Here is a 24967-nt window from a genome sequence, read left to right as displayed (position 1 = left end):
TTTTTATTTCTTAAAAACATTGAAATATAAGTGACATACAATATCATATTAGTTTTAGGTTTCATCATAGTGATTTGATATTTTTATGCATTATGAAATGATACCCACTGTAAGTCTAGTTACCATCCACCATCAAAGTTATTATAATATTATTGACTATATTCTCTATGCTGTATATTACAACCCCATGACTTATTTTATAAGTGGAAGGTTGTACCTCTTAATCCCCTTCATCTATTTCATCTGACCCCTTCTGGCAACCAACAGTTTGTTTCCTGTATCTGTGAATCTGTTTCTGTTTTGTTCTGTTTGTTCATTTGTGTTGTTTTTTAGATTTCATGTATAAATGGAATCATGCAGTATTTATCCTTCTCTGTCTGACTTATTTCACTTAGTGTAATACCCTCTAGGTCCACCCGTGTTGTTGTATATGCTGAATCTGATACCCTCATGAGGATCTGTATCAGAAGGTTGTATTCTATTTCAATAACTCTTGTCTTGAAATTCTTTTCTTCTGAGAAAAAGGGAGGGAGGGAGGGAGAGAGTGAAGGTGGGAAGAGGAAGGGAATTAGGAAGGAAGGAAAAGTGGAAGGGAGGAATTTTTGAGAGTATCCACTTTCTCCAGAGTCAGTCTGCATGGGTTTAAATCTCAATTACAGGTTTGTGATCTCAGGCAATTTAACTCATCTTTTTCTGCCTTCATTTCCTCCTCTGTATTATAAGGATAATACATAGTACCTACTTAATAGTATTGATTAAGAGAAAAAGATGACTTATTATTTGTAAAACATGCATAGTAAGCATTATGAATTATTTGCTATGTCTTTAGCCCCTTTACTATTATTTAATAGTGCTATCTGCTTTTTGTTATGTCTACTTATATTCTGTATTATTTCTCCTGGCTTTCTGTAGTTTATGTCCATGCTTTCTGTTCTCCATTTCATTATTCCTATATTTGAAAATAGACTCCAATGTTAAGGCTTCAAATACCATTTTATGCAGATAATGAAGAAACATAAAACTCTAGTTCTGGCCTGTCTTCGAGTTTCTAGTTTTTGAATCCAACATATCTTTGGATCGTTCCAGTAGGATTTCCTACCAAAATTGCAAACATAATGCCACAAACTGAATTAGTCATCTTCCCTTTGATGTTGGCCAATAGCATAATATCTTAACATTCAGACATAAAATTTAATCTGTATTTCCTCCCTTCTCAATCTAACCAGTTACCAAATCTTCTTAACATTTTGTAGCAATGATTCTCTTGAGCTTTTCTATCATTCCTCTCATAGTTAGTTCAACATACTTTTATATTTCAACACCTACACTTAACTTATCCTTCAACTTTTTCTCTTTTCAATCTTGGCATCTGGTGACCAATCTGCTTAAAATGGGAATTTGGAATATAATCACTTATCATTTTGAAATTCTTCAATTAGCTTCCTATTGCCTATAGATGAATCTTAAATAGAATGGAATCTCTACAAAGGGAAGAATTTTCATGCATTTTGTTCAATGATGTAACTCAGTGCCTAGAAGAGTTCCTGGCGCATAGTCTATAACATGATAAAAAGGTTTATTGAATGACTGAGTGAACCCTAATCCTGGCATTCAGGGACGTCCATAGTTTGCCTTCAGTGTTTAACCCAAGCTAGTCAATCTCCTCCTTTTCCTCTTAATTTACACAACTCCATACCTTCCTCTCACCCATCTGCTGTTAGTCTTCTACTGTGCTTTGAAGCATACTGTCTTTCTCCTCTCCACCTATGTAAATCCTCTTCACTTTTTGAGGCCCGGCTATGTCCAAGGTCTCTGATTAACTGTCTTGATCAATTAAATCTATGCTAATCTCTACCATCCTAAAAAGTGTATTCCATTTAAACCTTACATTGCTTACTTTTTACTGAGCAAACAACTCCTCTCCAGCAAACAAATATACTCTACTTGAGGATATGTGTACCCTTTGGCATTTTCTGCATGATAAGGGATCTATTAACCCTAACTAGTAAATGTTATACCCAAAGAATCTGAGATACATTTTAATAGTAACTCCATTTTGCACAGCATTCAAATATTCAGACTCAATACTGTAAATAGAAAAATTATGTTTTTAATTGTTAAGTAATTGATGGGGGAATGGAGACAAAGGTTAGGTGAGTTACTCCTAAATTCTTATCTATTCTTTCCACCAAACCAAATTACCTCTCCTTTAGTTGGCCAGTAGTCAAAAATGGTTTGAAGCTTAAGGCTATTTAAAACAACTTTTTTCCCTCGGCCCTGGATTTCTAGGATGATTCTAGAAAGTTGTGGCTATTTGTTACAAAAACTGGTGGGGAAGAGTGGGATTTTACAGTGGCTACACCTGACAGGAGGCAACTTAACTGAGTGATCAAAATTAACATTACTAGTAATAAGATACATCAACATTATGTATACCCAGTATGATGCCCTGAGAAAGATATATCTCTTTAGTGGTATTTATGCTGAAAATATATAATATAACCTGAATGTAATCATGAGAATATGTCACACAAATCCAAATTAACAGACCTTCTACAAAATGACTTACCAGAGTTCTTTAAAAGTGTCAAATTCATTAAAGACAAAAGACAGGACCTTCCACAGATGGGAGGAAACTAAGGAGATATGGCAAAACCATTTAAGCACTCTTTACTAATTAACTAACTAAACCTAATGGAGGAACCTGGGCCAGACAAAGGACATTTGAGAAAACTGACAAAATTTGTAGAAGCCCTATAAGTTACTTAATAGTATTGTATCATTGTTAATTTCCTGATTTTGATAATTGTACTGTGGTTCTAGAAGATACTAGCTTTAAAGGAAGTCAGCTGAAGGGGATACAAGAACTTCTGTACTATTTTTGTAACTTTTATGTAAATCTAAAAGTAATTCAAGATTAAAAGTTGACAAATTAAGGGAGAGGAAGACGACTTAAATTATATATTCTTGGAGAAAAAAAATACCCCAAATTTTTCTTGGAGGAAAAAGCTTCCCAAATTCCAAGGGTCATATCAATCATTTGCATCCACGTTGTAACTTTAATCGTTATAATATGTTTGTAATGTGGGATGGTTTCAGTATGTGGAATGGTCGTTAGCTGTAGACTGTATTCAGAATAGACAAGGAAAACTTAGAGAAATGATATTCAGTGTATTCAGTGGTATTCAGTGGTCAGTCATTAAACAGACATGCCCAGTAGTATTTTAGGTGCTGAAAATACAGGGGGATCAAGATAGTAGGTCCCTGGTTTCCTAGAATTTCCAGTCTTATTAATAGGAAAGATAAAACCAGAACTCTTGTTTTTGCAAAGATTGTAAGGTGGACTTCTCAGCAAGAAAAGGCTGTTGGGATATCAGGGCTTATATAGAAAAAGAAATTTGTTACAAACATTGGAGAAGGTATTCAAATTGGTAAGGCCCTGGTCTGTTAGCATGTTCTTAGGATGCCTACGTGCAGACCATTAATCCATGGTTGTTTAATCTGCAGAAAGCAGAAACGTGGATCACGGTAGAGAAACATCAGTAGAAAGGAAAGGAATGAGTGAAGGGGAGGCAAAGTAGCCATGAGAAGCGTCGTCGTCAGTTTGTACTGTGACTTAGGCAGCAAGCATCACTGCAAGAAAAGCAAGTCGAGGGGAGTGAAGGACTCCGACGAGCTGAGTGAGGTTTCAAAAGGTGCGTGTGAAGAGGCCAGCCAAAAAGATTGGGGCTGGGAAACATGCAAGAGGAGAACATCAAATTGGGGACTGCTGGAGAGGGAACGGTACACCGACACTTCCACGAAGGAAGGCTGCTAGCCACCTACTAGCCTCGGAGTTCGGCGGGAGCGCGGCGTGGGAAGGAAGAGCGTCGGGGCGGCGCCGGGCGGCTGCGTGCGCACCCGGGGCCCCGCGGGCCCGGGGGCTTGCGGACCCGGGCGCTGGAGCTGGGCGCGGCGCGGGGGGACGGATGCGGGGCGGAGGGGGAGGTGTGCGCAGAGTTTGGTGATGTCACTGCAAGTCGGTGCGCGGTGAAATTTAACACCGGCCTGATGTGCTTGGCTCCTCTCCTTCCAGGCGAAGCTGCCGGCCGTAGTCAACGCTGAGCGCCTGCAGTTGCCACCGGCCCCCTCGCGCGGAGTAGATTTTCGAAGTGGGTGTGTGCGCTTGTCTGACAAATGTTCCGGCGCGGGTTGTTTCCGAGGACTTCCTTCCCCCAGCCCCCACCGCTCTCTCCTCCCAGGCCCAAGGCAGAGGACTCCACTGGAGTCACAGAGTCGCCTTTGAACCGCAAGTGAACTCGAGCGCTGCGCCCGCGGCCGAGCTCCAGCAGCTGCCGGCGTCCCGCCGCCTGCCAGTGAGGTCTCCCTCCTTGCCTGCCCTCCTGCGGGAGCGCTCTCCCCCGGCTCGTTGGCTACCGAGCCTGGGAGTTAGGAAGCCTAGCCGTCTACCCTGCGGGCGCTGCGCCTCTCCCCCCTTCTATACCCCCCTCCCTTTGTTGTGGTGGTGGGGGGTGGTTTTGGAGCATCGTTTTCACGTGATTTTCCCCCCTTTTTTTCATGGACAGTACCTGTACCCTTAGCAGTTCGGAGCTGGCTTCTGTTTTCCGTTAGCGCTTCGCTGCAGGGTCAAATGCATACAAATGCATTTAGGAGCCCACAGGACAAGGCGTGGAAAGGTCTCCCGCACAGCAAAAACGTAAGTAGCCCACCCTCCGGGGTTAGAACAAGCTCCCTCCCCGCCCGCCCGACCGCTGATGCAGTTGGAGACCTGTGATCTCGCTCCTTGGCACTTTTTGAAGGTGGGAGCCTGTGAGCAGCCGTGGCACCCTCTTCTTGTCTCCTCAGTTTGTACAATACCGTGTTTGAAAGGAAGCCCCCTGCCAATGGGTTTTTCAGACAGTTTGTACTAAAGAGATCCTGCGGCTCGGAAGGAAAAGCTCGCTGGCGCATGTCCCGACGCCGGCGGCAGCGTTTCCCGCGGCTCCGGAGCGGGCTCGGACGCCTGCCCGGGCTCCCGCCGCCCGCGCGCTCCTTGCCTCTCCTCCCTCAGGGCCCTGGCTGAGGTCTGCGCGTCCAGCCTGGGGACTGCTGGCGCTGGCGGCCCCCTGGCTCTGCGCTCGGCATAGGCGTGGGACGGGGCTGCTGGATGAGGGAGAGGGTGCCCGCAGGACCTCAGGCATCAGGACGCTACTAGATCCACGCGACTCAGAGGCAGTCGCCTCCTGTCTTTAAGGAGGCTAACAAACGTGCTGCCTGTCTGGGGTTTAGATTGCGCTCTGATCGCCAGTAAGTCACACGGGAAAGGACCGGTCGCGGGGGGCGGGGCCGCTCCTCCCCGGGAGGGTTGGCTGCAGCTCCGACTAGCTCCCCGACGCCTCTCTGGGCGCTGTACCTGCTCCCACCCCTCACTGAGAAAAGAGCGTGGGTGGGGCGGGGTGCATGGTCTTGGCTGGCTGCCCTGGTCCCGTTGCAAAAGGTCAGTGGGTAACGCACGTTTGTTTCTGGTCTCGGGACGAAAGGGAGGAAAGTGGCTGTGTCTATCTCTGCCGCAAGGCTGCTCCTAGGAGGAGGACAGGGGGCAGTGCGGACCGTGCCAGATAAAGGCAGGCGCAGGCGGGATGCGGAGAAAGACCGCCTTGTGGCAGTGTTTTTATGAACATGTGCTTCCCAGCCGCGTGCAGCCGAGCCTGGATGGGGCTCGCGAGCTCTGTCCTCCGACCCCTGGAAGCCCTGGAAGCTGGCTTTCCCCACCGACAAGCAAACACCTCCTCACGCGCCAGCATCAGGGTGAATCAGTGAGGAGGAGATTAGCAACCTCTCCAAGCCCGTGCAAGCCGCGAGGTGCAGGGGGTCATGGAGATACAGGCCGAGAAATGGTCAGGTTCTGCGGGTTACCTCCCCACAGAGGCTAACGCAGGTTGCAGTTGGTTCCCAGGCAGGCTTCCTGTCACTTTTCTTGATAAAACGCCTCTGCGTAGATCCACCTGGAAAGCGGGACTTGGGGGGTATGGCCAATCCCGTGGGACTGGGCGCGTCTTCCTTTTGATCCCGAGCGCATGGGATGGTGGAATGGGACCCCGCAGGTCCAGAGCCACCAGGAGAGGCTGGGCGAGGCCTTCTACCTCCTGTCGGACCGCAGCTCTCTCGTTCATCCTTGTGCCTTTCTTGCCTTCCCTGACAGCTTCCACCCCAGGTGTTTCCTTTCGCCACTGAGCAAGGTCTAGCAGCTGCCTGACGTTGCCCTTGATAACTGTGACCAACTCCGAGGATTAAAGCAGATCTTCCGCTCCTGGCCAATGTCTGGTCTGGTTTACACTTCCCTTCCAGACTCTCCCAGAAAAGGCCCTGCGTAAATTCTTGGGCAGTTTGGGGTTTGTAAATTGGGTCCAGATGATTGGGCGGAGGGAGGCAGAAGAACCAAACAGAATGGATTACACCGAGGAACTTCGGAGGAAAAGTTACACTAGTGCAATGGGAAAAGAACCCTGTGGAGAGGCCCTGGGGTTGGTGGCAGATCCTGTGTGAAGAGGCTTTTCTCCCTCAGCCTCCCAGAGGGCCTCTTTGCCAGGGGCTTTGCAGCCTCCTTGGGTATCCAGTCAGTTGCCAGTGCAGTTGGGCTGCAGGGAATTAAGGGTAATTCAAGGTTACATCAGATTGCAGCCCCTTGCAACTCCAACCACACATACAAAGTGGGGAAAAGGTAGTTACTGACTGAGCTGAGAAAATTGTTTCTCAAAAAACAATTTTTTATAAAGAATTCTGTGTTCTTCAGTTGAAGAAGAAGAAGAAGAAAAGACGCTACCAAACATATAGGGAGGGGACTTGGGAGAAGCACCCTAAGGTTTTAATTTTCCATGATTCTTTTATGGTAGTATTTTGTAAAAGCAGGGGCAGTTTTTTAAAATCACCGTTCTGATTAGTCACCCCAAAACATTCTCTGTTTTAAAACTGTATCCTTAAAGACATTTTATTTCATAGGTTGCTTTTAAATAGGTATCTAGTGTGACTTTGTGGAATTAATAAAAGGAAATTAACCCAAAAGTCAACAGTAGATACACTGATTTAACATATTATCAGAAAGCTTTCCAGGCAGGCAACTGTGGTAATTAAAGGGTTTCTGTAACCAAAAGGGGGACAGGGGAGTTTTGGATATAAAGATCTATTTCCTAGCTGGCATGAAATTGTTTTTTAAAGTTGCTTAGTTTTCTCTATGTTTAACTAGAAGTTTAAAATAAACTCATGTCTTAGGGAGGAGAACTGTAATTTATGGGGAGTAATTTTGAATGTTGTTCAGACATTTTGTTGGTAATCTGTGAAGTTTCAGGAGAAAAATAAATTTGTATTTATGGGAATTACAATAGCTGTGCTAGTTTCCTTGGCATAATTTATAGTAGTTATTTTAGAATTTGTAACTGAGTGAGAAGTGTAGACCATTTCATTTTCATTCTCATAAAAGGCTAGCATTATTCTAAATAAGTCATTCATTTACTTATTGTTCATTCATTCATTTATTCAACAAATGTTTACAGAGCTCCAACTATGTACCCAGCATGGTTCTAGTTAGAGGGATACAAGAGTCAAGCAAGACAAAAACACAACTGCTGTCCTCCCAGTGTACCCAGTGTAGTATAGGAAACAGAAAATGAAACAGCTAAGAATAGCAAAATGAGATATGGATGTATAGAGGAGAACACCTTGCAGTCCTGGGTAGGGGATACAGGAAAGGATCATACTAGAGGGCATGACTGACCAAAGGAAATGAAATCTAGTCTGAGACCTAAGTTGAAAAGACATGAAACTTGCCAGAAAGAGAGAACAGTAAAAGCTCAGAGACAGCACAGTACATTTGAGGGCCTGAGAGAAATGGAGTTGGTTGGAGCATACATTCTAGGGAGGAGAGCCCAGGGCTGGTTCTGGAGAAATAAGTGGGGAATAGATTATGAAAGGCCTTTGAACCAGGTTACTTACCTTAATAAATGGAAGTTAGGATGACCTGATTTCTTGATCTTGGAATTAGTGTACAAGTAGAAGATACTAGAGAAGTTATATGTTGTAACTCAAAATCACCTGATAGTCTTATTGACTGAAAATTGGCTGATTTATTCACTTATTTAAAAATCTTTAATAGTAGTGTGTGAAAGGAACTTTGTTAGGCTAGGCGCCAATCAGTATAATGATTTCTGTGGTATTATGAGGACAGATTAAATATATTTTTCTTCCCTGTAGTGACTGGATTCAAGGCCTTTTGATTACTTAAACTCCTTAAGCATTTATCTCCCTTGTGCTTCATGAATTGCCTGCATGCTTGGAATTCAACCAAAAGCTCTGGTGTGCTTCACAGAGCATTAGTTATACAAGTACCTGTTGACTTGAATTGAGAGTCTAAGAAATTCATTGTTTTTTAAGTTGATGACAACACTTTACTCCCTGACTCGTCCAACTTTATCCTTACTGCTGGGATAAGACCTGTTTTTCAGTTATTTGGGGGAACAAAGGACAGAAATTTTACTATTTCTGGATCTTAGCAGCTAATAAAGAGTAAAAATTTATAAGCTATTATGACTTAGAGAAGTTTTTGGCTTGTAAATATTGAAATTACTCATGTATATCATAGGTGTGTGTTTTTCAGATAAGTTCACCCTTTCCAGTTGATTTAAATGAAAATTATCAACTCACTAAGAAAAAAAGTTTCCTGTTCCCAATATTTTACAAGTCCTTCTTACTATTATAAATTGAATCTATGTAGGCACAAGCATCAGTAGCCTGACATGCATCATGTTACTTGAGGGTCTCATGGGAACCCTAAACAAAAACATGTCTGGGATTCCATTAAAGTAACTTAGACCCTCCAGATAAAGAGAAAGTTGAATAACTCTTAGAATTATTTAGGGAAGATGTCTGGGATGGATATTAGTTCCTAAATATTTTGAGTATAGTCTTTGGATATCTATTTCCTGCCTGATTCCCATTAGGCCTTTCCCCTCAAATGTTTGGTTATGTTTTAACAGTGGCTTATATAAAATTAAAAATATGGCTAGCAGACCAGGCACATAGTATTTGATATTTTGTTGGATGTCTTCAGATATTAATATCATAGTGTCTTGCCTGAGGGTTTCAGTCCTGGGCAAGTTCACTATGGATTTGGTGAGACTGAGAAATCACAACAGAAAGTTCTTGGGGTAAAAGGGATTATATCCAAATTATTCTTATGATGGTAGGTTGAACACTAGAATCAAGTCAGCACTGAGCAGTCTGTAGGTCTGTAATCCACCTCTCCCTCTGTACCCACCCAGAGCACTGGTCAGAGCTCTTTATATAGTGACTCAGTCAATATCTCATTGCCTGTGAGTGTGGAAGCCTTAGCCTTAGCAGTAGGTCAATTATATCATCAAGTAGTTTAGGGTCAGGTGAGGATCCTGGTTATAGGAACTCCCATTTCTCCACACGTGGATTGTATTTCCTGAGCCTTTATTGAGTGTTTGTTACATATTGTTGACTTCTTTTAGAAATGATCTGAATTTGTTAAATGTCTGAGTATATGTACTTTTGATACTTTATATTAGGGATATACTGTCTAGACTTAGGAAAAAGTAAACAAAGCCAGACATGCTTTGAATGTTTGAAAAATATTCATATGTAATATGCTAGTATTTTTGTTAGAGTAAACTAAATATATAAACAAATTAGCAAGCTATATTAGGTTACTTAATTAAAAGAGTATTAGTCAAAACTGTAGGAAGACCTTCCCAGATTTGTGGTTAAATCTATACATAGAGATTTATAACATCTTGCTAAGTAATTTTATCTTTGTCCTCTAATGCTAGTATACTAATAGGATCCCACCAAACACATAGATTTCAGGGTTTTGTATTTGGAAACATAATATATGACTCAGCTAAGATTCAGAAAATTGAAAGATCCCACACATTAGAATTAGGATTAGTTTTTTGACTGCCAGTCTAGTGTTATTTTTTAATTAACCATGGTTGTTTTCTCTCCAGCAACTTACTACAGCCTTAATTCTAACTTACTCAAGGACTCCAGCATGTCTGATGACTAATTAACTGCACAGCACAGGGAGACACAAAGTGCAGCTGCTGCCCTTGGGAGCTCTATCATCTACTGTTAACATGGAAATGTGATATTTTTTCTTTACTAAGGAAATGTGTAGTAAATGTAATATGGGGGGTGGCAAAACCAAAGAAATAAGCAAACCAACCTGTCTTGTCAATGGATGTCAGCCCTGGGCAAGTTCACTATGGATTCAAGTGACCAAAGAAATGACAGTAAAAGGTTCTTGGGGTGAAAGGGTTATACCCAACTTTATTCCCACAGTGGCAGGTCAATCACCAGAATCCTATTCATTCAGAGCAAGTCTGCATGCAGCAAGCCATCTCTGCCTCTAAGCCTCTGTGCTCCCGCAGCCATCTCAGTCTTTGTCCTGGGCACTGCCATCACTTCAGTCTGATCTCTGCTCTCCTGCAGCTTTGCAGCCCTGCCAGTGTGTCGCTCAGAGCACTGGGCGGAGCTCTTAACATAGAGTCAATAATGACATATTGCCCACACGTGTGTAGTGAACTAGCCAACCAGGGCCAGGTGAGGATCCTGGCCACAGGAACCTTCACTTTGTCCACACAACCCATTAGGCATTTCCCAGAAAGTTTAGATTCATTAGTTTTGAATGGAGTTTGGCTCTTCATTAAACTTATATCAATTTAGCTTGATGTGTTCTCTGCTTTCTCACTTCAGAGATGAGAAAAACAGTTAAAATTTTTAAAAAGAAGAAGCTTTACCCTACCATAGCAGATTAAAAAAAACTTCTTTCTCTTTGGACATCCAACTATAGTACCCTTATTTTACTTTACTTTTCTCAAGTGTTAAAATAATTAGTTCCATAGGGAAGAATTGAATTCCTCAGTCATTAGGAGATACTATTGTTATTCCTTTTCAGTTAAAAAATATTATTAGGTGTCAATTTCATGTTAGAAAATGGATGAAAGGTGAAGACATATTACTTGCTCAGATATTTACTTACTAACTAATCATAAAAGTAGAACACACTCAGGCTACAATAAAGTCACAAGTAAAGCATGAAGAGTACAGAGAGGAAAGATCCAGTCCTCTTTAGAAATGATGGAAAACTTCATGAAGCAGAAGTTGCTCAAATTAGGCTTTAAGATTCTGACAGGTGGAGACTGAGAAGCCATTTCACACAGAAGTCTGACCAGCATAGTGTGGTATGGCTGGAGCTGTGGGGTGGATGTAGCGGATCCAAATTGCTAAAAAAAGGTTGGAGCTGAATGATAAAGCCTTGAACATCTGGTAAGTAAGATGACTTCTCCTATTCTTCCTTGGTTGGTTATTAGTTTTGAGCATAATTAGAAAAAGAGGAAGAAAATCTATTTCAGTCATCTATCTCTTCCTCCATATTAGTCATCAGCTTTAGTACATAGGTACACTTACATAAGGTATGGCTCAACTGATTTGTCATAATCCTTAAAACCATCTGGCTAAGAGATGATGTTTGATGTGTTCAGGTTTTCCTGCCTTATGCCAGGAATAGACTTGTTAACATGTCTAGAAAGAACTTTATTTTCTATTTTTCTCCCCTGAGGTCATTGGGGAAGTCTGTGAATTGGCTGGATTGCTAAGTGAATAGTGCTGGTTGCTGTATTTTTTATTTAGTTAGCTGTATTTTGAATGGAAAAGTGCCTGTTGGATAGTTTCTGAGCTCTAATGAGCCAAATTACCTTGGGCAGATGAGACGTGCTTCCTTTCACATTCCATTTTGTGCTACAACAGCACAATTCTGATGTACTCTTCTCAGTAACTGTAATCCAGATCTGTTTTCTAATCTCACTGATGTACTGTCTTGAAAATAAAAATTTGAAAGGAAAAAAGCCTCCTTTTACTCAAACTTTAGATCACATTGGGAACCATCCTGAAGAACCCACAGAAATGTTTTTAATCTTGCATGGTGGTCCTCAACTTGTTTGCACATTAGAATGACTCGGGAAATGTTTAAAAAATCCTGATACCTCAGACAAATCGAAATCTTAATCTCTGGAGGTAGGGATGAAGAGAGCTATCAGTATCAGTAGTTTAAAAATCTCCCCAGATGATTCTAAGGTAAAAAGGAGCAGCTAACATAAAAAACAGATCCAAAATAGGTAGTGCTTACCTCATCTCTTGAGTATGGCCAGATCAGTGGTCCTCAGAATGTGATCCCCACATCAGCAGCACAGGCATTGCCTGGAAACTTGTTATAAATGCGAATTCTCCAGCCCAACCCAGGCTTAGTGAGTCATAAACTCTCAGGGTGGAGCCCAGTAATCTTTCACAGGCCCTTCAGGTGATTCTGAGGCACACTAAAGTTTGAGAACCATTGATACAGAACAGTAGAACAGGATTAAAAAAAGGAGAGGGTCAATTAATCTTATGTCATAAAGTTAAATATATGTGATTGTAGGGAAAATGCAAGTTTCTATGGCCAGAATCCTCACCTGACCCTAAACTACTTGATGATGTAATTGGCCTACTGTGTACACACCCATTGGCAATGAGCCGTTATTGTCTCTGTTACTATAGAAAGAATTCTGCCTAGAGGCAGAGAGGGAGACAGATTGTGAACTTGTCAGAGACAGACGGGATTCCAGCACTGGACCTGCCACCAGAATAAAGCTTGATATAAACCGTTTTACCCCCAAGTTCAGTTGTTGTTATTTGGTCTCACCAATCCAGAGTGAACTTGCCTGGAGACAGTCCCCCTGAGGCAAGGCAGTGATTTAAGTAAAATAATATTTAAGTGAATTTTAAGCACAATGTAAGTATAAATAGTATGTGTTCTAATTGTTTTTTCCGAGTTTGGTGTAAAATCTGTATTAGAATTCCCTAGTCAAAAATGTTTGCATCCTGAGGATATACTCCAAGTTTATGAAGCATAAATCTCTACAGCAAAGCCCAGAATCCACCTCAGGTGGTTCTCTGTCAAATCAATTTCTCAGAACCATTGTTCTAAATGGATGACACCATATGTGAGGAATGATTTATGAGCTTCATTAAAATATATGGTTCATGTCTTTGATATATTAGTTGAAGTATCTGTAATCATTTAGCTGACTGGTTTGTAAAGTTAATGACAGTTATTAAGTATTCTATCAAATGACCATAGAATATGCAATATTCACTTACTAAAAATGGTTAATGCCATTTTAATATGAATGATATTTCCATTATGACAAAGAGAATAATATAATTTTATATTGTTGACTACTTTGTAAAAGATCATCTGTCTGACATTAAGATGCTCTTGTACTACTTGAAAAAGGTAAAAACAAATTACTATTGATAATAAATAGAAAATGTAGCAATTAAAACTAGTATATCAAGAACTTAATAAAAAGAGAAAAATGATTTTTGGAGGGCTCTATAATCATTCCTTACAGAACTGTATTTTACAGACATGTTATTTGGGGAGTCCCTGGGCTAGAATAAAAAACAGAATCAGGTTTATATTAGCAAGAATTAGGTAATATTGTTTTCAGTATGCTCACCATAACTTTTTGAAATTATCTCTGTGATTTTCACTTGGGAGATAGACACAGCTAACTGTGAAGACTATTCAGTAAGATCTGTTAAGTTTGGTTTTTCTAAAAAAAACCCCAAAACCAAAATATTTTTACTTAGCTTATCAATATATATGAGCATGTTGATTTACAGTGACTGTGTATTGTGCTCACAATGACTATGAATCAAAATATTGAATGTTGACATCTACAGGCCAATGCTACTTTTTTAGAACTAAAGCATTATGAATCTAGTACAAGTGATTTGAATAGTCAAAAGGTTTTTACATATAAACATTCCATCTAAACAATTCACTGGTTCCATCAATTTATAATCTCATGGTTAAGTAACTATACATTGCGTTAATATATAGTGTTAACAATAAGAAGTATAATACCAATACCACCTCTAATAATAATATTAATAATAAGAAAAAGATCACCTACACTAGTTCATATTTATTGAGCGCTTTTTATGTGCCAGGTACTGTTTTGTGTGCTTTTTATGAAATTTATCAGTTAATTTCAAAAAACCTATGAGATAATAGTTCACAGATGAAGAAAGCAGCATAGAATGATAAAACATGTGCCCAAGTCACATACTAAGTGGCAAAGCTGGAACTTAAATTCAGAGCCCTTGTTCTTAATATGAATGTTAAAGTACTGTGTTAATTTAAAATAATGGTTTAATTATTAATCATGCACTAGAGTTCAATTTGGATTTTATGATTTATAGGTTCTAAATGTCCAACTAAGTTTTTCCCAATTGTTTTTTTTCTTTAGGAAACTACTTCTTCACTTCATTGTGCTATGTGTGGCAGGGGGTGCTGGTCATGCTCAAGAACAAGGTAAGAAAGAATTATCTTGTTAACTTACTTGCTTTTATGAAAATTCTGCTTCCCAACAGAAAACATACAAGACTTGAAAGCTATCATAACCTTAAATTCAGCATTAAATAATAACAAATTCTACCCAGTACAATGAGACTGTAAGGGTGACGAACCCAATTTTGGGGGGAAATATGACCTTTTAAGAAATTACTCAGATCTTCCATCTGTGGAATTGCTTACATTTTTAAGCAAACTCTTTATAAAAGGAAAGTTTTGTGCAGCAAAAAGGCTTTGCTTGTGACTTCATTTTAAGTGGGAGTTCTTGGGGGTGGCAGACTGTGACTGAATTACCTTTGCACTTCTTGAAACAACACAAGCATATACTAAATGTTCCCTCTAGATTTTCATCATTAAGAAACAAAATAAAATTTGCATACCAGTGGGTTTGGATTTTGTTTAATTCAAATGAAGATGTCTGGAAGATAGTTGAATGTTTTGTTCTGTTTTTGTTTGCTAGCTAATTGCCCTGGTAATATGGCAACGGAGTTTCAAGAAACCTATATATACTCATATTCCCTTAATGTATTCATTTATTAAACATTTTTAAAGTATCTTCTGTTTGCCACATAATATCTTAATTGCCAGTGATTGAAATATGAATAAGATAATGTCTCTGGCCACAAATTTTTAAAAAAGTGCATTTGTCAAAGGTCAAACAAAAACAGTCAAAGAAAGAAATCTCTGAACTTTGCTGGATCTATAGACAGTATCACTATGGCCCCAGTTTTTTTCTCCTCTGCCTTATATCAAGCAGGGCTGCCAAATTGTCCATTCTGACATATCAGTTTTTCAGTCCAGTGACTGGTTCAGCGAGCTACTTGTTAATTTGTTCAATCAACCAAATAATAGTAAGAAAAAAGCAAGTAAACAAAAACAAGTAAATGAAATACATGTAGGTAGAGAGAGGGCACAAAAGAAGGGGTGATACTGTATCAGACTGACCAAACTAACAAGTGGACATAGGTAAGTATTCTGTCAAATAGCACGTAGGTGAGTTGAAACGTATCTTAGAAGGCATTTGCTATTTCCCTTTTATGGAGAAATTGTTAAATTAGGCAACATGTCACGTGCAACTTCATGAAATGCTATTTTTGAGGGAGTCATTTCTGTTACTTAGTTTTTCTCCTCTTCTTGGCTACTCAAAGCAGAAATAATCTCTATTTTTTGTTATTACTGTTACAGTTTCTAAGAACTTATTGTGTACTAGTCACTGTGCTGGTAGAATATATATTTTTTCACCACTAGTTCATCCCAGAGTTTTTATAATTATGCCCATGATAGAATTGCTGAAACCCAAATGAAGAAGAATAAGTAACTGCCCCAGTGTTACAGGTCATTACACAGAAGAACCAAGAGTTGAACTTAGGTATTTTGACGGCAGAGTCTACAAATTCTCTAAAATTAAGCTTCTTGGACCAGAGAAAATAAAGAAGAGAAGGAGAAATGCCCTTATTAATTAAATACAAACTGTGTGTCCTGTTGGTAGCTGAAACTTTACAAATATGCTAATGTTTATAATGAACCTGCTGAATAGGTATTAGAGATGAGAAAACTAAGGCTCAAAGAAGGGACTTATCCAGGCTCACATAGCTAAGGCTTGGATATAGGTTGGTCGATATCTGATGATAGAAAAAGCCAAAAAATCCCCCAAAACAAACAAGCAAAAAAACTCTTTCCACTATCCATCCTCTTGCTTCATAGTTACCATCCATGGGGGTGATGAGTTTCATAATTACAAAATGTATCACAAAATATTAAAAACCTAGGCAAAGAAAAATATAAGGAAAACTGAATATTTATGAAGTTTTCTTAATTCAGAACCAATGAAAGGAGTAAATGAAAAAAATGATATCTATCTCAGCCTTAAGATTTTACTTACAGAATACAAAGTGTGCTCCTTTATTTCAGGATGAACATTGTAATTTTTAACCTTCCTATAACTATGAAATTTTGCTGTGAGTTCTTAACAAAGGTAAAGATTTTTAAAAACCTCTTGAGTTTAGAAAATTGTATAGTTTTGAGTACAGAAAAGAAATGAAAGTAGTAGTATGTTATCAGAAACTTAGAACCACTTTTTCTTAAAGTAGATTTTTTTTGTTAAATTGGTAAAATATAATAATGTAACATCTAATCAGGAGATTAGATTATTTTAATGGAAATTGAGATTTTATAATGACCACAAATATCATTTGGGACCTTGATGCTGCCAAATATGTTATTTGAGCTAGAGCTTATCCCAAATTAGACTTCTCAGTAATAAATATATTTGTGCTTATGGGTCTTTTCAAAATTTAAAAGAAGTATCAAAGTAATGTAAGAACATAGTTTAAAAGTCAGGTTGTACAACAGAACATCACAAAAAAACAGTATCCCTTGATCTACCTACTGCTGCAGCCCTCTACCCAAACTCTTTAAGCACCTTCTTTTGGTGTTCTTTGCTAACCATGTTTAACCCCAATATTTCTTAATAGTGTATATTGTATTGACTCCCTATTTTTGATAATGAAGATTTAACATTTTTATACTATCCTATACCCCCTTTTCCCTTTTTTGCATCCTCTCAATATAGTTCTTTCAAAATATTTTATTAATATTTATAATTTCCCTTATGACCATGTGTGTATTTTTTTAACCACTGAGTCATGTACATTTATATTTCCTTTCCTGTACAGTATTACAAGATTGCCTCCTTTTTTTGTTTGCTATGTTTTCCATGTCACTATCACTTATTCATCTCATATACTCCAAAAGGATTCCAAAACTCTTTGAAAATATTTTTTAATAAATACACCAAATACTCTAACCATTGTATTTTTCCCCCCTTGGAGATATTCCTTCAAACAGCTAAATTCTTGAGTTCTACTGTGGCTGGGAGTTTTCTAAGTTTCCTGTAGAGGTGATGTCCTTTACCTGTATTAGATCCAGTGCTGTAGAACTTATATTGTCCTTTTTCATTATCCATTTGCTTATTTGAGGAGCATGTCATTCAGTAGCATCCTGAGAATGTATACTTAGGTGGTAAACTTTTTTGCAAAATTGCATCTTTGAGAATGTGTTTATTTCATTCACCCATATGCTTGAGGGTAGTTTCGGTGGATATAGAATTTTATATAAATAGTGTTCTATCAGAATTTTAAAGGCTTTCATCTATAGTCTTCGGGCTTGCAGTTAAAGAATCTGATGTTCTATTTTTGTTGATTATTTATAAATGATGTTTTAATTTTTCCCTCTAAATGCTTAGGATTGTCTATTGTTAGTGCAGGCCTTTTTGTATATTGTGCTGGGCACTCAGTAGGTCCTTTCATTGAGGAAACATCTTTCATTTTTTGGGAATTTCCTCTGTTCTTTCTGATACATTTATTTATTCTTCCTGCAAATTCTGCTGGTCAGCTATTGAATCTCCTGGATCGAGCTCCTTATTTCCTTATTTTTAGCTCCTATTTTACATCTTTGTTTTTTATTCTATTTTATATTAGATTTTCATTAATCACTATTCCAAACATTCAAATTTTTATTTCTGCTGTATTTACATTCTTAGGAGCTTTCTCACTCAAATCATTTATTAAAAAAAAAAGCATCTTGGTCTTCTTTATTTGATGTAATATCTACTGTTATCTCTCTAAAGAATACTTTTTTTGAACTTTTCTTTTGCTCTGCAGTTTTCTTTTTTTCCCTAAACATTTTTGTTTGTTTGGTCTTTTATGTTGGAAAAGTTCTATAGAAGTCTGTACTACTTGTGCTATCATTGTAAAGCAAGGCACTAAAAATATGCTTGGAAATCTGCACGGGCAGGCTTATTAACTAGTATATTTTACATAGAGGGTGATAAGGTAGGAACTTAGCTGACCATCTTGTTGTTGAACCACAAATGTCTACGTCTGTGCAGTTTAGAGAAGAATTCTCCAATATCTTACTTGTAGAATACAATCCTGGTTGCCCCGGTTATTGGAGTTAAGTGATATGAAGATGTTCTTGCAGAAGACAAGGGGCTGCCCTTTCAACATTTAGAATGTAGATTTTAGCTGAACCCCTTTGTTCTTATTATGGTGCTACTCTTCCATCTTCTGCTGTGATTGATTTAATGTTTGTACATAAGTAAGCTTTAATCTTCTGTTGTGGTCTCAAAGCTTCTTACACAGACTTTCAAACTCTTCCCTCCTCCCCCCATCTGATGCCTCTCTCCTGAATTCAGTGATTTGTTGCGTTCAATTCTTGAGCCATTTCTGGATGTTGCCATAGGAATTGGCCCACCTATCATTAACACCTGCCCCTACAAGCCCTTAGTGTTCAGTTTTTTCAGCTCTGCTAATTTCTTCATATGCTTTTCATCTTCCAGAACTTTCTTATCTCTTTCCCACTATTGTCTCTTCTACCCATTCACTTTGCCAATGTAGTTTTAAATGATATTTCCTTATTCTCATTTTAGTGAGAGTTTAAGACTAAGCAGAGATAAATATCTGTTATTTGCCATGTTTTCAGTTATTCCTTTAAATCTTAACTCAGTAAGAAAGTCATTTAAAATGTCCTGTTAATAAAAGCCACAGTAATCAAGACAATTTGGTACTGGCACAAGAACAAACCCATAGACCAGTGAAACAGACTAGGCAGCCCAGATATTAATCCAAGAATATATGGTGAATTAATACACAATAAAAGAGTCATGGATATTCAATGGGGAAATGACAGCCTCTTCAACAACTGGTGTTGGCAAAACTGAACAGCTACATGCAAAAGAATGAAACTGGATTATTGTCTAGCCCCATACACAAAAGTAAATTCAAAATGGATGAAAGACCTGAATGTAAGTCATGAAACCATAAAAGTCTTAGAATAAAACATAGGCAAACATCTCTTGAATATAAATATGAGCACCTTTTCCTAAGCACATCTCATCAGGCAAGGGAAAGAAAATAACAAATGAACAAATGGAACTACATCATGCTAAAAAGCTTCTGTATAGCAAAGGACACCATCAACAGAACAAAAAGCATCCTACAGTATGGGAGCATATATTTGTAAATGACTTATCTGACAAGGGATTAGCATCCAAAATATATAAAGAACTCACATACCTCAACACCCAAAAAGCAAATAACCCTATTAAAAACTGGGCAGAGGGTATGAACAGACAATTCTCCAAAGAAGAAATTCAGATGGCCAACAGGCACATGAAAAGATGCTCCACATTGCTAATTATCAGGGAAATGCAGATTAAAACCACAATGAGATATCACCTCATACAAGTTAGGATGGCCAACACAGAAAAGACTAGGAACAGCAAATGCTGGTGAGGATGTGGAGAAAGGGAATCCCTCCTACACTGCTGGTGGGAATGTAAACTAGTTCAGCCATTGTGGAAGCAGTATGGAGGTTCCTCAAAAACTGAAAATAGAAATAACATTTGACCTGGGAATTCCACTCCTAGGAATTTTCCCAAAGAAAGCAAGATCTCAGATTCAAAAAGACATATGCACCCTATGTTTAGTGCAGCACTATTTACAATAGCCAAGATATGGAAGCAACCTAAGTGTCCATCAGTAGATGAATGGATAAAGAAGAAGTGGTACATATACACAGTGGAATACTATTCAGCCATAAGAAAGAAACAAATTTTACCATTTGCAACAACGTGGATAGAATTAGAGGGTATTATGCTCAGTGAAATAAGTCAGGCAGAGAAAGGCAAATATCAAATGATTTCCCTCATTTGTGGAGTATAACAACGAAGTAAAACTGAAGGAACAAAACAGCAGCCAAATCACAGACTCCAAGAAGGGTCTAGTGGTTACCAAAGGGGACAGGTGGGGAAGGAGGGAGAAGGGAATTATGGGGTATTATGATTAGTTCACATGGTGTGTATGGGGGGTCATGGGGAGGACAGTGTAGCACAAAGAATACAAGTAGTGACTGTGGCATCTTACGGACAGTGACTGCAATGGGGCATTGGGGGGTACTTGATAATATGGGGGAATGTAGCAACCACATTGTTTTTCTTGTGAAACCTTCATAGGAATGTATATTGATACTCTAATAAAAAAAATAGACAAACATTCACTAATCAGGTTCTTGAGAAGCACCAAGAACCAAGACCTCAATAATAAAACTGGTCAATGATACCCTAGTAAAAAAAAAAAATAGATGAACATTCACTAATCAGGTGTCTGAGAAGCAGCAAGAACCAAGGCCTCAATAATAAAACTGGTCAATACTTAAAAAAAAAGTCCTTTTAATAAATTTAAATTTTGTATTTGTTTTATAACCAAGTTTTAGGTAGAGCCTAGTGAATATATTATTCTACTTCAAGAAGATGACTAATAATTTAAGTCTGAGTTTTCTGAGGACTAGACAAACATAGGTCCCTTTTCTTATCTGATACAGTCCGTTTTCCTTCTTACTGTCTGTAGTGGTGGGCTGGCTGCCAGGGAGATTGACATAGCTGCATCGCTTCTTCATGATAATTCACACCATGAGAGATGTGTAACTAATTCTCTACATACACAGCATTCTTAGGTTCATGATCCCTATGTGTTAAAAACACGTGTAGAAATCTCTACGTGTAGAATACTCATCTACGAGGATAGTATTTCCTGTAAATGAATCAAAAATGTGTTTATTGTTAACAGAAGCAGTTCATAGCTGCATTAACTCTTATTTTTTCCCAAACCCCGTACAGACACTTAACCAAAAATTTTACACATAGGTCAAGCTTCATTTTCCATTTTATAAATTAGTTTGCTTTTCTTTCTTTATCCAGAATACATGTGTTATTTACATTAAGAATACTTTAAAGTCACAAAGCCACTTTAAAAATACACAGGGTAACAGAGGTACTGAAGCACAGGTGAACCTATTTTGTTTAACTCATTGTTCTATATGTTGGAATAGAACAGTTAAACAAGATGAAGTCCTTCCCTCATGGACTTATATTTCAACATGGAGCAAAACAACAGCCAAGTGTGTATATAAATTCCCCTAAATTTTCGGTGTTATGAGGAAAAAATAAAGCACCATAAGACTTCTGAGAAGATAGAGAGTTATTGACGCAAGGGGAATGACTCTTTTATATTACCAGTAATGTGGTCAGGGAAGACCTCTCTGAGGAGGTAACATTTGAGCCTAGATGTAAATAAAGTTAGAGCCTTCTAAGCAGAGAGAACAGTAACTGTAAATACCCTGAGTTAAAAAAGAGTTTAGTGGTTTTAAGGAATAAGAAAAAAACAGTTTGGCTGGAGCAAAGTAAAATCATATGAAATGAAAGGAGATGAGATCAGAGAGGTAGGAAGGGTGCTAATGACATGGGTTTTATACACTATGTAAAGAATTTAGATTTTACTTCTGCTGTAATGGGAAGCCATTGGAGGATTTTGTTCAGGAGTTATATCAGTATGATATAACAACACTATAAAAATACTACTCTGGCTGCTGATATGGTAGTGGGACTCTGCACTGTGAGAGGCACTAAAATAAGAGGAACTAATTTTGGGAAAACATACTTATTTTCCCCAAAATTAGTTAAAAGTGTCTGCGGGACATCTGATCTCTATTGGGTAAATTCAATAGACAGTTGGAAATGCAAACCCAGAAGAGAGGTTTTTGAGTCAGCATATGTGGTTAATGAAACCATGGTTTGGATGAAATCATTTGGCTTGGTGTTTACAGTAAAAAGAGTAAGACGTTGTCTTGGTGACACTATGATTTATTCTCCATTTAAGAAGCAAATTGGTGAAAGAGATATAATCATTTCTGTTGTTAGACAATATATGTGTTCCTAAAAGTTGCTTTGCTAAGAGATTGGCTTTAGAAGACTGTTCAGATTCTACCTCTGTACTTCCTATTTGGGGGATGTTGGGAAAATTATTTAAATTCTCTGTGACTTAGTGTTCCTAGCTGTCAGATAGAGTTAGCAATAGTAACTACCTCAGGGTTGTTGTGAGAATCGTGTGGCTTAATGGAGTGAAGTTTTTAGAACAGTGCTCAGTACATGCAAATAATTTAATAAATGCTGCTGTTATTCTTACTCTTTTTAAAAAATGCAAAGCACCTAATAAAGTGCCTGGTTGATAATCAATATTCTTTAATCATAACTGATTTTTGTGGCTAGGGCTACTCATAAAACAAGTAACTTACTATAGACAAGTAAGTTGTTTCTTGCTCTATTCATTGGTACCAAATATCTAAATTTAACCCCAAAATTACAATGCGTATATCCAGAGCCAGGCTACATTATGTCCTCTGATAGAACCCTTCCTCTTTTCTTCTCCTCTTCTCCCCATCCCCTCTGATCTGTGCCTTCTGTCCTTAAGAGTCCTCTATTCTCTCTTCTATATCAGCAGCTGTTTGAAGCATTTGCTAAGCTTACCCACACTAAGATTTGAAAGCTTAAAAATAGAATAACAATTAGACTTTACCTAGGGTACCAACTCTGGTGGCTACCTAGAGAATGTTCCCCACTGTGTAACTTCTGTGGGGGGAAATAGCCCTGTCGTGATTAACTAGTGGGGCTTTCCAAGAAAGAAGTGAGGTAGTTCAGAGAATACAGAGACTGTGAGTCAGCATGGTGGAGGAAAGGCTGCAGACTTTGAAGTTAGACTGGTTGGGTTCAAATCCATTTCTACCATTTATCAGCTCTGTGACTTTGACCAAGTTATTTAATTTCCCTGGATCTTAGATTCTTCATCTATGAAATGGGTATAGATGTTAAGTGTAAACTTGAAGCCATGAGATATTGTCTTCCCACTTTTGTTTCTGGCTACCAGACCAAAGAAACAAGGTGAATGAATCATAAATAAACCCTTAAACTCCATTTCAGTAAAACTAGAGGACTGATATAATCTGTGAACTCCCAAAATATGAGAAAAGCAGATGCCATATGGAGTAAAACCATAGTAAGATTTCAGGAAGCACAAGCAAAACCAAACTTCTTAAAAGGTGAGGGGCACACCTTGAAGTACTTAACCTTTAGCCCTGTATTAAACAAGTGCTACAGGATCTGGGGACAACAGAAGCTGTCCAGGAGGAAGTACCAGAAAGAAGCACAAATAATAGCTAAATGGCTCCGTGGGGTAAGATCTCGAAAAATGCAAAAATCTATTTCCTGAGGCGAGGAATTTATTCTGAAGTGTCACCAATGGGCATGGATACAGGGGAAGGAGAGTGAGGAGCTGTGAGCAGGGCTGGCTGTAGAAGTCCTGGACTAGTTTGGTTCAGAGAAGAAGGTGGGGCTATTTTGAGGAGATCTGAGAAGTTAACGTTGGTAATGCTGAAATGGAGCCCATTTTGAGATTGGACAGTATGGCCCTCTGTCTTCTCCCCTCAGATCCTTGTATAAACTGCTGGGCTATGAAATAATAACTAACTAAAAGCAGGTGGCACAAAATAAATAGAAATATGCAAGGTAAAATGTAGAGAAAGGTAGCAAAAATGAGAATGCACACATAAGAAAACAATTATCTCCATGAAAAAAGATCATAAAGCAGAAATATAAGAACTCAGGAAAAGGAAGAGAAGCAAGACATTAAAAGGATATGAATTGTGAGCTTATGGAAAAGAAGTTGTGGGGAAAATAAAGCCTTTTAAAAAGTCAAGATGAAATTGGAAAAAACAGAAAGAGAGATTAGATGTTGTAGGAAACACAGTGGAAAAAGAAATGAGAAATTCAAACAGAATGGAAAATAAACATTTTAAAAGATTACAAGAAAATGATAGAGACAGAAGATAGCAGCAGTGGAGATTCAACCTATTCATAATAGGAATTTTTGAAGAAGAAAACAAACTGTAAAATTGAACTAATATTCAAGGATACAATTAATTAAACTACTAAAAACAACAACAAAACTTGAAACTATATAACAAATGGGCATCCTGCAAACATTTATCCAGAGTGGTCAATAGGAAGTTTTATTCCAATAGAATCAACACACTTCAAAGAAAAAGAGCAGCTTTTTTGGACATGCTGTTAAAAAATTGAGTCATTTAGAAGGAGAAATTAGCTAACTTCAGATTTTTTTAATATTCAACATCCTAGGACCATGGGACCATATCCACAAGATAGTCAAGGAAACAAAGTATCAGTAAAGAATTTTATAACCAATGAAACTTAAGATGCAAGGCTACCAACAAATAATTCTAAAAAATTAAACACTCAAGAAAAGTTCCCATGAATGCTTCTTGAGAAAACTAACAGAGGACAAACTTCAGCAAAAAGGAAACAACTGAGAAAACAACTGCAAAACACTGTCTCTATTTATGAGAAATGTGGGAACAGAACAGAATATAAATGCCATATGAACTAACGATGTAGGAATGGTACCACCACCAAAACATGGGGGGAGAAGAGGAAATTTGATAGGCAGTTGATTAAAATTGCTGCTTGGCTGGGAATTAAATAATATTCTCCAAAGCTGACAACCCAAATAGAAATACTATGGTACATAATGATACAGTAATAAGCAAACAAACAAACAAACACACAAATAAATAAATAAATACTAGGGTAGTTAATAATAAAAAGGT

At 38.4% G+C, this 24967-nt stretch overlaps 1 protein-coding gene across 4 annotated transcripts in view; it reads left to right on the top strand.

The window, feature by feature from the left end:
• Positions 1 to 3297: 3297 nt before the first annotated feature.
• The window catches only part of COL24A1 (collagen type XXIV alpha 1 chain), a 364470-nt gene continuing 342800 nt past the window's right edge, over positions 3298 to 24967 (top strand). Inside the window, exons 1-4 of one of the 4 annotated variants that reach the window (XM_073234226.1) lie at positions 3299 to 4151; positions 4242 to 4355; positions 4566 to 4696; positions 14349 to 14413. In XM_073234226.1, coding sequence (XP_073090327.1) covers positions 4641 to 4696; positions 14349 to 14413 — 121 coding nt within the window. In that variant the 5' untranslated portion in view covers positions 3299 to 4151; positions 4242 to 4355; positions 4566 to 4640. Of the gene's footprint in view, positions 4156 to 4241; positions 4356 to 4565; positions 4697 to 14348; positions 14414 to 24967 lie in introns of those variants that run through there. The other 3 variants (XM_073234225.1, XM_073234227.1, XM_073234228.1) reach the window with 3 other exon arrangements.

Source organism: Manis javanica, chromosome 4 (genome assembly GCF_040802235.1).
Source record: "Manis javanica isolate MJ-LG chromosome 4, MJ_LKY, whole genome shotgun sequence".
In the NCBI taxonomy this organism is placed as follows: Eukaryota; Metazoa; Chordata; class Mammalia; order Pholidota; family Manidae; genus Manis; species Manis javanica.
Note: the sequence above shows the minus strand (reverse complement) of the source record. Positions and strands in the feature narration are given on the sequence as shown.